The 14,246-nt window shown below is 43.8% G+C and overlaps 1 protein-coding gene across 4 annotated transcripts in view; it reads right to left on the bottom strand.

The window, feature by feature from the left end:
- The window catches only part of mettl16 (methyltransferase 16, N6-methyladenosine), a 35,206-nt gene extending 21,084 nt beyond the window's left edge, over positions 1-14,122 (bottom strand). The window contains exons 1-3 of one of the 4 annotated variants that reach the window (XM_024805029.2): positions 14,080-14,122; positions 12,957-13,093; positions 601-788 (exon numbers count right to left, since the gene is read on the bottom strand). In XM_024805029.2, coding sequence (XP_024660797.2) covers positions 601-788; positions 12,957-13,084 — 316 coding nt within the window. In that variant the 5' untranslated portion in view covers positions 13,085-13,093; positions 14,080-14,122. The other 3 variants (XM_076873180.1, XM_024805028.2, XM_076873181.1) reach the window with 3 other exon arrangements.
- Positions 14,123-14,246: the final 124 nt, after the last annotated feature.

Raw genomic sequence — 14,246 nt, 5'->3', positions numbered from 1 at the left:
GGGTCACCAATCAGTGACCTGAGGAACTACAGAGGAGAAGCACACCTGCAGGAAAACACATTTAAAGTCAGACCTTGTTTTCTCTGAGCGACAGAATGAAAAACAAGTAATGACGTGTGACTGGGGATCAGGCTGGCGAGTGCTGGGAAAACTGGGAATGACTGGGCTCATTTGCTGGAAGTGCCAACTGACATTTCAGGTGCTGTGCCGAGCGGCGAGCCACATCAAGAAAAAAAATCAGAGCAGCGGCATTAACATTTAAATCCCCCCCGTCTGTGGTTATTAATGTTTAAAGATGTGCTGCTGGGGTTTGCTGCAGCATTTAAAGGAGAAGCACGTTCATTTTACACAGATGTACAGGTACTGGTGAGAACTGAAACACATATGCATTAGAGTGAAGTCTGACACACTGGGTCAGTGCAGATGACCTTATATTTTGAGTCTGACAGTGAGTGATGGAAGTGCAAATGACCATGTTTGAACTAAGTTAAGTAAGTGACTAAGTAAGCCTGATTTCTCGTCTTATAAACCAATCAAAGCAGCTTAACTAGACTATCACATCACACGTGCGCTGAAGGTGACTGAAACTGGTGGCCGTACCGATGTCAATGCCCCTGCGCGGCTGCTTCTGGCCGTCAATGAGGTCCTCCACCCAGTGGATGTAGTTGAGGCGCAGGGGGACGGTGGGTATGAGTCGCTCCAGAGGGATCTCGATGGCCAAACCAAAGTCCTCCTTTAACAGGGTGCAGGTCAGCGCTCGCACCGCCTCCGGCTCTTTGAAATTCACTCTGAAGAAAATCAGAAATGCGACTAAATGAGTAAAACGTTTCAAACTCAGAGCAGCTGTGGGAATCGGACTTTATCTGACATACGTCATCTGTTGCTAGGTGGTGAAATATGCATCCCTCTACATCGAGAACTCACAAAACGAGCAAGAGACAGACGTTTTAGACACCAGTTAAGTCATGAGTGTGAATAACTGCGAGTCCTGCTGATCACAGTGAGGGTGAAGTCTGATGCGTGGAAGTGTGGCTTTGAACGCGGGTGTGCAGTTCATCAGAAAACTCCTTATTTCAACAAAAATTTTAAAAAGTTCCAACTAGGTCTGAGGGATATATCGTAGTAAGGTTTAAAGGCTTCTTTCTACAGTAGCAGGCGCTGAAAAAAACTCTTCTTTCTCTCCACCTGAGCTCACGGTTTACAGAGTCGTGGATTAAAGAAAACATCAAAGTAAAACATTTGCATTGAGGATTTTTTTCCTTTTATAGTTGAGTTATTTGATGAATGGTTTTCGTCCTAACGTTACATCCTATCTGCAAAAGCTGTTTCTATTCACCTTCTGTTTGCTAGAAGTACCCAACTAGAAAAAAGCCAAAATGACTTGTTTCAATCAGAGAGGGAATGAGAAGAGCCGTACTGATGCTCCGTATCAGATGAAAGATTATTCTAAACTGTGAATCATGCATGGCTGGTGGAAATTAGCTTAACAGGTCCACCTTTCTGCTCTTCACCTTCATTTAATCCTGAATAAAAGTGGTTAACTGCTCCTCACCGCCCTCTCCTCAGCATTTGGTGAGTACAGCACTTCCAGTGAGTACCAGTGGGAATGGTGACCGAAAATAAAGCCAAGCTTGAAAGAAACTACAATTTTCCTTTAAGGATAATTTCAATTTAGCTTCTTGCTGATCCTCTCATTTCACCGCGTGGCCCATCTGACAGCAATTTACCAAACTGCTCTTAATACAGCACTTCATTAACCTTCAGCTGCTCCGGCCTCCTGCAGCTCCCTGCACTGAACCGCATTACTTCACGTTATACACACGCTCGCGCACGAGAAACAAAAGGGAGATAAGCAGCCCATCAACTCACAATCCCCTGCTGATGACAATGAGTTTCACATTTTCAACACAACTCAGACCTCCCACTTTTTATTCCCAGTTCTCGGTCCCAGTCGTTCGGCTCGCCCGTCTTCTCCTTCTCGCCGTGTTTAATGATTTCAGCTGTCACACAAGCAGGCAGACAAAACGAGTGGGCGAGATAGGTGTAATTAAAGCTTTGCAGAGTTCTTTCGCACCTCGGCAGATGCAATTAGACGCATCCTCGCGATGCGAGCGTCTGGCACCTCGCAGTGTCGGTGTGAGCATATTCCAGCAGAAGAAACGCGCCGAGTGATGGTGGAAACGGCTCTGCGGCTTCAAAAGCAGGCAGCCGCTGATTGTGTTTTCATTGTCGCCGTTTTCAGGATTCAATTACACATAAACGGCTGAAATGTTTTGCATTTCAGTTTTGACGTCCTCACATTAAATAAAGAGTCCATCCCAGCCTGGGCTTTTCAGAGGTCAGAGGTCAGGGGGATGACCAGAAAACCTCCGCGTTTAAGTGTGGGTGAAAATCCTGCAAGGTCCTGTGAGTTCTCCGAATGTGCACCGTTTAGTCATCACTAAAGGATTCATTTTAGACTTAAAATACCAGGAGTATGACAGATTTGACAAACCATCATCTTCAGAAAGAGGTACACAGCAGACCTGGACCAAGTCGGGATGTATGCATAAAAATAGGTTCTGCGACTCTGACTTGGACCAAGTGTGGGAGGTCCAGTAGCTCCAACACTGAAGTGCACCACGACAAAACTACATGCTCTGGCTGTGTGCAACTCTTTTATTCCAACTAACTGAACTGACCAACAGAGATGAGAGCAACATAATGTGGCAGTATGGAAGTCTTTTTGACTCCACTGTGTGTGGATGACAAAATAATAACACCATCTATGTTCACTGTGAACCTTCACTTCACATTTCTGTCACTGGCTACATAATCTCCTTTGAAAATGGCAGGAAGTGAAGAAGAGTTCTGTTTTCCAGTAGGTAGTATTAACTGGACTTATGCCTCTTTTCCACTACTACCATCTCGGCTCAACTTCAAAGACAGAATCAAGCTGAGTGGTGTGGGTACCAGTGGAAAAGAAGCAACAGGAGAGCAAGAGCCAATGAGGCAAGAGTCCCAACTTTTGAACTTTATCGTATATTTACTGCTGGTTTAGTGACTGTTATACACAGTGTATATTATTGTACAACTTGTACAGCACTTTGGTCAACTGTGGTCATTTATAGAACCTTTGACTCGACACCATCAAATGTGGCAAAATAGGAACGTGACAAGTCAAAAAAAAGAGCGAACCTTGGACAGGCCTTTATTCGATGTGCAGTTCTCCAGGAGTGCGGTCAAATAGGTTAATTTTACTCAGGAAGGCTCCTAACTGAGGGAAGTGACCGAACTATAAGAGCCTTAATAAAAAGCTCTTCACGGGGGCTAAACACTAAGGAAAAGTCCTTCAGTTCATCCTTTATTACCTCCATTAGCAGAGAACACACAAAACTATCAAAGAGGTGAAGATGCATTTATCATTTCATGGTTTTTAATTTTCACTAACAACTTGTTAACCCACAGCTGAACTATGAACATCACACTGCTCTACTAAAATCAGCTTCCTTTAGGTGCTTCTTTTCCTCCTCGTTTCCTGTCGTTTCTTTGCTGTCAGGGGTCTAATAAAAACAGAAAATGCCACTAAAATATTTCTAAATGCATCTTATTTCACTTCTCACAGAACTCTGCATCTTCATTCAGGTGGCAGCAAAGACAAAAGACCCCTGATGAGGCGCAACGCACCCACACGGCCCCACATCAATCTTAGTCAGTGTCTCTACACCTAATGAACACACAAGGTTAATGGTCCAGTTGTGAACAGCTGTTGACCTCTCACAGAAAGCCAACACCTGCTTCTTCTGAGCTGCAACACAACTGCAGATGACCAACCAGTGAAGAACTCTGCACTTTAAAAACAGCCCCGGCTAATGAGGGTGAAGTGATAAATCAGCATAACGCTCGCACGTTCCCAAAATGAAAGCCGGCTTCTCTCATCTGTCCAGCGCACAGAGATTCTGCCCCCTGTTCATTTCTCCTCTGAGGCATCATTAGATAAGGATCAATATTCAGAGAGGGAGCCAGCCCTCTATTTTTAGCTCTTTATATGTGTGTGTGCAATGCAGACCGATCACTCCCATCAGCAGCACTGCAAATGCCACATCTCCATGGCAACCCCACCTACTGAACAGATGAGGAGAGCACGCAAATCCGGCCACGCTGGAGCAATGGCTGATGCCAGAAGCAGCGTGAGCGTGCCCGCGATTTACAGGTTCACCGTTGCGTGCCTACGCCGTTAACGTGGTCGACGGGATGCGACGTGGGACAAATCTGAGCTTAGAAGTTGTGACGAGAAGAGTAGACGACATATAAAAACAGCACCGGGAGGACCGATGAGGAGTCTAGTCGTGTTTTGGTTGCATTTGACTTAACCGAGGCGGAGAGGAGGTGGAGAAAGAAAGACAATTTAAGTGCTGAAGGGCAGTAAAGTTCTTGGCTCAGGTCAAAATGTGGAGGTGAGAAGGCGTTTAGTGCTGAGACAGACAGCAAGCTCCATGATCAGCAATAAAGCACACACACACACAAACACACACACAGACACACACACGACCTTCACGGTGCTTCAATCTGAGTGCACTGGGACATATTTTGTGCTGAATTGCAGCAACTTCTCTCACGTCATGAGTTTTAGGGGGTTTTTTTTTGAGTCCTCACAAGAGCAGCAATAAAAGAGTCACAAGAAGCTCACCGTGAATTTAAAGATAACCTGCTTATGAATTTCTCTGAGCGCGTTTTGTTTCATTTTGCAATTCTGCAGATAGTCTGATATGAAACAATGCATGTAACACTTATGTTTAGCAGAGAACATCTAGGGAAAGGTGAGTGGAAGGAAGGAGGGAAGGAAGCCTAACACGCCATTGTTAGAGTTATATACAGTTCTGTAGAGACTGTATATGAAAGATGGATGTACTCCATAAGCCCCCAACCACTGGTTTGAGGACTCAAGTTCAGCACTTAGGCTGGAGCATGAAGTGACCACATTTGGACGACAGAGTGAAGCGCTAACATGGCCATCATGCTCGCCGTTTCCTAACGGAAAAAAAAAAAGACGCCGTACTGTGCTTTGGTGTCGTTATAACCTGACCCCTGAAGATGTGCTGTGGTATCCAGCACCAAGATGTCAGCAACAGATCCTTTAAGTTCTCTAAGTTCCACGGTGGGGCTTCCATGGATCATATTTGCTAGTCCAGCGCATCCTACAGATGCTTAACTGGATCTGGAATTTGGAGGCCAAGTAAACACCTCCCCTTTTTGTTTTAGTGGCAGAATGCATTAGCCTGTTGAAAGAGGCCACAGCTATCAGAGAGTACCGTTTCCATGAAAAGGTGTACATGGTCTGCAATAATGCTTAGATAGGTGGTGCATGTCAACATAACATCCACATGGATGGCAGGACCAAATGTTTCCCAGCAGAGCATTGCCCAAATGATCACCCTGCCTCTGCCGGCTCGCCTGCTTTCCATAGTGCATCCTGATACTAGGTGTTCTCTGCAGCCATGCAGCCCCATATGCAACGAACTGTGAGTCTCTGTGTTCTGACACCTTTCTATCAGGACAAGCATCAACTTTTTTGGCAATTTGAGCTACAGCAGCTCGTCTGTTGGATCGGACTTTGCTCCCCATTTGCATCGCTGAGCCTTGGCCACTCATGGCACTATCACTGGTTCACCATTGTTCCTTCCTTGAGCCACTTTTTAAATACAGCGGGGAAAATAAGTATTTGACACATCAGCATTTTTATCAGTAAGGGGATTTCCAAGTGGACTATTGACACAACATTTCCACCAGATGTTGCCATCAAGCCAAATATTGAAGTCATACAATCAAATCAGAACATATAAGTATACAAGTTAAACCATAATAAATAAAGTGAAATGACACAGGGAATAAGTATTGAACACACTTTATTCAATACTTTGTAGAAAAGCCTTTGTTGGTGATTACAGCTTCTAGACGCCTCTTGTATGGATAGACCAGTCGTCTGCATTGCTCAGGAGTGATTCTGGCCCATTCTTCCACACAAACGGTCTTTAAATCTTGAAGGTTCCTTGGGCCTCTTTTATGAACTTTAATCTTCAGTTCTCTCCATAGATTTTCTATGGGATTTAGGTCAGGTGATTGACTGGGCCATTCAAGCAACTTGATTTTCTTTCTTTGAAACCACTTCATTGTTTCCTTGGCCTTGTGTTTGGGATCATTGTCTTGCTGAAATGTCCACCCTCTTTTCATTTTTAGCTTCCTGGTAGATGGCAGCAGATTTTTATCCAGAATGTCCCGGTACATCTCTCCATTCATCCTGCCTTCAATAATATGAAGTCTGCCAGTACCCCTTGCTGAAAAGCAGCCCCAAACCATGATGCTTCCACCCCCAAACTTGACTGTTGGTATGGTGTTCTTGGGGTGGTGAGCAGTGCCATTTCTTCTCCAAACATGGTGTGTAGAATGACTGCCAAAAAGTTCAATTTTGCTTTCATCTGACCATACTATAGTCGTCCAATAATCCACAGGCTTCTCCAAATGCTGTTGCGCAAATTTTAACCGAGCCTTGACATGCTTTTTGTTCAGCAATGGAGTCTTGCGTGGTGAGCGTGCATGGATGCCATGGCGGTTCAGTGCATTGCTTATAGTTTTCTTTGAAACAACAGTACCTGCTGATGCAAGGTCTTCCTGAAGTTCTGTCCGAGTGGTTCTTGGCTCTTGGAGAACCCTCCTGATTATTCTTTGGACTCCTCGGACAGGGATCTTGCGTGGAGCACCTGATCGTGGCAGGTTTATGGTGAACTGATGCACTTTCCATTTCCGGATAATGGCCCCCACAGTGCTCACAGGAACATTCAGCATTCTGGAAATGCACCTATAACCATTCCCATCAAAATGCTTTTCAACGATAAGATTACGAAGATCTTGAGAGAGTTCTTTGCTTTTACCCATCATGAAGTCTTTCCTGTGTGCCTTCTGGGTAATGAGGAGCCTTTATAGGCCATCAATTAGGACTAAAGCAGCTGATATCAATTAGTACTGATAGGGGACAGGATTTCTCTATCAATACTGACAGATTTCAGGTGATCTCCTGGCTTTCTATGTCATTTTGCCCCTTGTTATCTCCATGTATTCAATACTTATTCCCTGTGTCATTTCACTTTATTTATTGTGGTTTAACTTGTATACTTATATGTTCTGATTTGTTTGTATGACGTCAATATTTGGCTTGATGGCAACATCTGGTGGAAATGTTGTGTCAATGGTCCACTTGGAAATCCCCTTACTGATAAAAATGCTGATGTGTCAAATACTTATTTTCCCCGCTGTAGGTACTGCAGACCGGGAATACTCGACAACAGCTGCAGCTTGGGCTCTGACATGTCCCCAAGCCACAATTTGGCTCTTGTCAAACATGCTCAAATCTTTACGCTTGTCCATTTTTCCTACTTCTAACATCCTCTTTGAGGATGAAATGTTGATGTGCTCCCTAATAAATCAATCATTTCTTACCGAAAAGTGGTTGGTTTCCCTGACCAGACACTAAAATGAGCGGTACAGGTGCAAGATCCATGTAAGGTTACATTTATCAATTTGCAGTGATCAGAGCTGTTAATTATTGGTTCATTTCCAACCCCCATTTCAGGAATCTGTTAAATAATACATCTTTGAACAAAACTGGTGTGAAAATTGAACATTTTTTAAATTAAATCTCACCCGAGCTGCTGAATTTTTAATAACCATTCATGCCTCCTAATCCCACCCTTCTATCTGCCTGATCAGAGCCCCCCCTTCTCCTATCAAAATCTGGAAAAAGGCCCGAAACATTTAAAATATTTTGGGGTTTATCTTCTCCTCGCTTCACTTCCAGTCAATTCCACCAAATTCGTGCTGCCTCTGGTCTGAGCTCTCTTCTCTGCCCGCTGCTATCAGTCCGCTCCACTGACGATCCCTTAATGAGGGGAGGCATATCTCCCCGGAGGATTGAGTGAGTGTCTCCCCAAGATTACTCTCATCCCCCAACTCGGTGCTTAAATACTTAAAAACCCAGAAGATGAATTCATTGAAAAGTACAAAACCGCACTAATCCCTCCGCTGATGGAGCGACAGGCTGACGGGGAGGAAGAACCAAATTCCTGCAGACGGCTAACCAGAAATCCAGAATCTCTCCAGTCGTCACATGTTTCAAGCTGCCTTAAAAACTTGTCAGTGACTCCTACAGAAATTTTAGGTGTCGGGCAGAAAAGAAACAAAATATCAGATTTTTATTTCATTAAAAATAAATAAATAAATAAATACATCACAGGACATCCTTAAGCCTCAACAACATGGCCATGAGGTAAGCCTAAATGACTAAGACACTGTTCACGCGCATCTGTTCACAAAGAAACCCCATCTTCAGCCGTCTCCCATCCACTGCAAGGACTCACCCGACAGTGGGGCACGTGAAACCACCAAGGTCTCACGCATCTGCTCGGCTTTAACCAAAGGCTCGGTTCACCTCCAACGGGCTCTGTCCAGCCAGCAGTGCAAACGCCCTTGAAGTTAAACATTTACTTCTGTATGAAACTTGTGGAAAATATTATTTTAGCCATAATCCTGCAGGCCTAGTTATAACTCCATAATTCTTCTGCTTATATCCCATTAACTGCAATGCCTCATGAACATCAGTGTGCCACAGACGCCCCCTCATTGCAGCTCGTCAGTTTCATGACCAAATACTCTCTTCAGTCCAAATTAACCAATGGCACACGCCAACATGCTAATCTAATGATGCGTGTCCACACGACGCATCATTTCGACACACTCCATTCGCTGTTTAATAGCACATCTCGTCAAATTTAGACCTTCCTTTCAGTCTGCTTGTGTTTATACCCAACTACTGTATCTAATTATGAATAATTAGATGGCTCTCTCCTTCCAGCCCATCCCTGATTAAGGTTCTGTTGGAGGTTTCTTCCTGTTAAAAGGGAGTTTTTTCTGTGCCACTGTCACCAACAGCTCACTCGTCCGTTCATGAACTATTGGAGGGTTTTCGTGCTAATCTTTACCCTATAACACAAAGCACCTTGAGGCAACTGTTCTTAATCAGTTAAACAGTGTGACTTTCACATATTCTATATTAATATCTGATATTCATGACACCTGAAGTGAAAAACTTCAAGCCTTTCCTTGTTTTCATCAAGATGGTTACTGCTTACAGCTCATAAAAATCAGAAATCCAGCACTGCAAACAATTAGATCATTAATTTAGACTTTGATAAAAAAAATTATTATATAACACAGTTTAAACAGATCTTCTAGCTCTGTGCGCACAACTGCAATCACGAGTAAGACTGCTGACTTGACGATTATCGACACCCTCCACGAGACGGGTGAACCACAGCAGGTCATCACTGAGAAGGCTGGCTGTTCAATGAGTGACGTATCCAAGCATATTGATGTTGACTGGAGAAGAAAACTGAGGTAGGATCCGTTGATTCAAGAATATTACGACACTAAACACAATCACCAAGTAGCCACTGATTTTTTTTATAGACCGACTTGTATGATTAAGCCACTAGTTTGCGGTGATTAAGTGGCATCTTATTTTATCAAGCCAAGTGTGTTTAGTGTCAGTTGAGACGATTTAATGCAAGTTTTCTCTCCTCATATTATCTCAGGATGGTGGTGCTTGAGATGAGCCCTCTTTTTCAAAGGCGAGCGGAGGGCCGCCTGTTTTTTAAATTCAAGCGACCAGTTCTTCGTGTGTGTGTGTGTCCGCTCACATCGGGTCTTGTCACAAAAATCTCACACGTAAGCAGGAGAAGCTGTCGCATCCCCTGATTGTCCAGATATGATTTTCATGCCGAGCGTCAAGCTCGAACACCGCCGCCTCATTGTTTGTCATCTGTCCGTCTGTCAGGGAACCGCAGACTGATAATTAACACCTGTCACACGCGGACATCGAGTCGGGTTTTACAGTGTGCCCACGCACACTCGGTCCGCTACAGACGGCCCACGCCAACATGTTCGCAGCCACAGACAGATGTTCGGACTCACTGCAGTGACACTGCGTCCGCATTCATCTGTGCTACCTGTTTAATGTAAACAAAGGAGAAGTCCAACAATGACTGGCAGCTCTTACACTCGCCGTCACTCAAACGTTAGTCGTGTTTTATTTGATATCTCAACTAAAAAAACAAAACCTATGGTAACATAATTATCTGCTCTAAAGTTTAGTAATCAGCCTCTTAAAAGGGGGAGTAAATTCACTCTTCTCAAAATGAAATTCTTCCAATTAGTGGAGAAACAGGCCGCAAGGCTTTGTAAAAATCCTGTCAAGCAGACACACCTATGGTTTCAATGTGAAAATCCTATATCGCTGCATTCAGAAGATTGATAATGTGCAAGAGTTATCAGTTTTAGTTAACAGCCGTGCTCGTTGTAGTGAAACAATGTGACAGTTGGTGTTAAAACGGTGGCACACAAATAAAATCCCCTCCAACTTATCAACCCAAAAATCTAATAACATTTCCCACAAGTCTACATTTTCACTCCACACGTGCTCTCATAATTAAAAATAAAAGCAGAAGCCCAGACATTTACCTTGATCTGTTTTGCATTCATATTTATTAAATATCAAAGGTAGCAATTCGCTGGAATTGAGTGCATCACAGCGAGCACTGAAGGGCAAACGCTGGATGGAAACCACAGAACGAAGCGCGCGCACAGCAGAAACGAGACAGGAAAATCAGAGATGGAGAGCTGCAATCATGAGCTCATACTGTTTGACGTCAACACCACCAATCCCACCAGACGTACCCTTCCTTTGTTCTCCAGCCTGCACTTTTTCTAAATTTCTCAGCAGCTCGATCTCACTGAGCAACACACAGACACACACACACACACAAAATCTGTGCCCAGTTGGAGGAAAACACAGGAAGCTTGCCGGCCTTCTTTGATTGGCACACTAACCTATTTCGAGTTAAATTGTGGGTCTGGTTGAAACCACTCGTACATGCACAGAGGACAGAGTGAAGAGGAAGAAAATTTTTGACGTTGGGCCCATTAATTCGTCCAGGTTTCCTCCTGCTGCTGCCAGAAGCTGAAAGAGCGTTAACCAGCAGAGCGAGTCAGCTGGGTCATGAGAGGAGCTGAATGTGTTCCTCAGGGCTTCAATTAGTGCAAACTAGGTAGGTACCGTACAGCTGTGGTCAGAGGTTCACATTCACTCATCAGCTTGAATGCCGTGGTAACTTGGGGGTTTCAATGATTTCTTTGAATTGAAGCACGTGTCTTTAAAGATTTTACAAAACAAGAGTTTGGTGTACAAGTTTGGATTTATTTGATTTTGTCTAATCCATGCAGGGTTGAAAGGATTCATACAGGCTCAAATATATTCATACATTCCTGTTAATATTTAGTTTAATGTCCCTGACCAAGTTGCACCTTAGCCAGACCCTTTTGGTAGCCATCAACAAGCTGTTGGTGTAATTCTGGCTGGATATTTGACCACGCTTCTTGGTAAAAGAAGTTCATTTAAAATATGCTGGTTTCCCGATTTTTAAGAGTAATCCACAAATGTTCAAAAGGGTTGATGTCGGGACGTTGGGAAGGCCATTAAAGAAGCTTAATGTTAGCCTGCTTTATCCATCCCAAAATCAGTTTGGGATCATTGTCCTGTTGGATCACTGAGCTGTGTCCAAGTTAAGGAGACTTGAGGTTTTCCTCCTCCTTCATTATTCCACTTTGTTTACTATATCAGCACCACCACCAGCAAATCAGCCCGGGAGCATGATGCTACCATCACCGTGCTTCACAGTGCGTACAGGGTTCTCTGATTTACTTCTTTTTTTGTTTATTTATTCACATTTTTTCACTTTTTTAATTGGCTAGTGGAGCAGTGAAGAGGGACAGGAAACAGAGAGGGGAAAGACAAACAGCAAACATGTTGCAAACAGCTCAATCTTTGTCTCGTTTAAAGACCATAAAACTTTTGGCTTGTCCGTGTGCAAGGCTGTAAATTTCATTCAAGCTTGAAGATGTCAATTTCGAGCAGAGACTTCTTTCTTGGTCAGCACCCTCTGACTGTGGACAGCGATGCTGATGTTCCTGCATTTTCCAGTTTATTGCAGTTTGAGCCTTAATGGTTCCTGGGTTGTTCCTGTTCGAACTGATGATCTCGCAGTTGTTTAGAAATGCCTCCAAGAGACATTCCCAGGTTGTTTTTTTAAAAAATATAATTCTTATTAAATAATATATTTGGTAGAATACAGAAGTCACTGTTATAAAACTCGGGGTTTTCCTGCATACGGGTACAGCAGCAGCGGTTTGTCTGTCAGAGGGATCGATTCCCAGCTCCTCTGGTTCAGCAAGATGCATCCATCAGAGTGAATATTAGATAAAGCACCTGAGCACAGATAAAACTGGTGCATGAATGTGTGTGTGAGACTGGGTGAATGACACTTGGCAGTATATAAGTACCAGCCCATATAAAAATCTTCGGTGCTAGCTTAAGCGAAAATCACCAGGACCAGAAATATTTATAGCCCTATGTGGGGTTTAATTTACTCAACATGAAATCTTTTTTTGTTGTTGTTAACAAAGCAGCCAACAATCTTGTTTTGTAAGGTGTTAACTGCACTCGGACCAGTTGGCTTGTTGTAAATCAGGAAATCTCTGAAATAAGGAGGAAAAATGCAAGGAGAGGAGAAATCTCGGGCCACAGACCCAGAGGATGTCTGGGTACGCTGGGAGGGGAGGAAAGGAGAAAGAAAAGGAGAAAGGAAGGCAGCAAGGAGACAACTCACTCTCAAGATGCAAAGATGCATCACACTGTTTGTTTTCATTTTCCAGTGAGGTGCACAATCTGGAAGTACTGCATGTAAATGTGTGCAATTATGAAAGAAACTAGAGTGGAGATTATTAGTGCCACGGATCTCTCTCTCTCACACACACACACACACACACACACACACACACACACAGAGCGGAGGACAGTCTCAGGTACTTACATAGGTTTTCCCGTGAGGCTTGTGTGCACGTGCTGCTGGAAGTCTGGATATTTGGATGCCAGATAAGCGAAGTCAGGTGGTTTGTCCTTGTAACGGTTCCGAGGATGCATGGACTTATTCAGAGCCATTATTGAGCCCTGATGGTGGACATGAGGTGACATCAACAGTGCTGAACTTTCACTTTTGGATCACTGACATCGGCAGTGTAAACAGCAACACTAAGGCTGCACGAGCGCACACACAGACACGGACACACAGCAGTAAAAGTTGATGTTAGACAGAAAAACAAATGTCTGACATTTTTAAAGGAGCACAGACAGACGGGGTTAGCGGAGCTGCCCCTGCTTACCGTCACAGAGCTCAGCCTGTAGCTGCTAATATTTCCTGACCTTCGCTTACTTTTTAAAGCGGAGAAAAACACTACACAGATCACGTTGCACAAACGTTTTCCCACTTTCTGCAGCTCACTTCCTGTACGCCCACGTCACATATCCACGTCGCTGCGCGTTGACGTCACCGAAACTGTGTTTAGCTTCGAGCCTCTACCGGTAAAAGTTTTTTTTTGTCTGTTTGTGGGGTTTTTTTAGGGAATAATTTTTTATGTCAGTTTTATAAAATCACTTAAGTTTTGTATCGATACATTTAAATTCGATTAAAAACAAATATAAAAAAATAATTAAAATAATCGTGTTTAGCGTTTTCATTATGTTCAGTCCTGAGCCCTGGTCTGTTTTACGTTTCCCGTGTACCGTTTTCCCCGGTTGCTCCTTACCGTCGTGCACATTTGGTTCATATTGATATGACAGCATCACACACTTGCTGCAGATTTCTTGGTTGCACGTCCCAAAGGTGCTCTGTTGGATTGGCATGCAGATGCCTTAGTATAGAGAACGAGTCGCGGATGATTTGAACTTTGTAACATGGCACACACTGTGGGTACACATGGTCAGCAACAATACTCACACAGGCTGCCGTGTTTAAACAATGCTCACCTGGTAGTAAGGTCCAACGTGTACCAAGAAAACATCCCTCACGCCGTTACAACACTACCAACCTGAACTACAAAGCAGGATTGCTCTATTTGAATCCACGGAGGATCAGACCTGTTCCCGTCTGAACTCACCTTCTGACCAGACAATGTTTTCCAGTCTTCTGTTGTCCAATTTTGATAAGACTGCAAATTGTAACCTCAATTTCCTGTTTTTAGCTGACAAAAGTGGCACCAGGTGTGGTCTTCTGCTACAGCACAGATGGTCTTTTGCTTGCCTTGGTTGTAAGGGATGGTTTGAG

Source organism: Maylandia zebra, linkage group LG14 (genome assembly GCF_041146795.1).
Source record: "Maylandia zebra isolate NMK-2024a linkage group LG14, Mzebra_GT3a, whole genome shotgun sequence".
In the NCBI taxonomy this organism is placed as follows: Eukaryota; Metazoa; Chordata; class Actinopteri; order Cichliformes; family Cichlidae; genus Maylandia; species Maylandia zebra.
The sequence above is the reverse complement of the archived record's forward strand: the minus strand, read 5'-3'. Positions and strand labels throughout refer to the sequence as shown.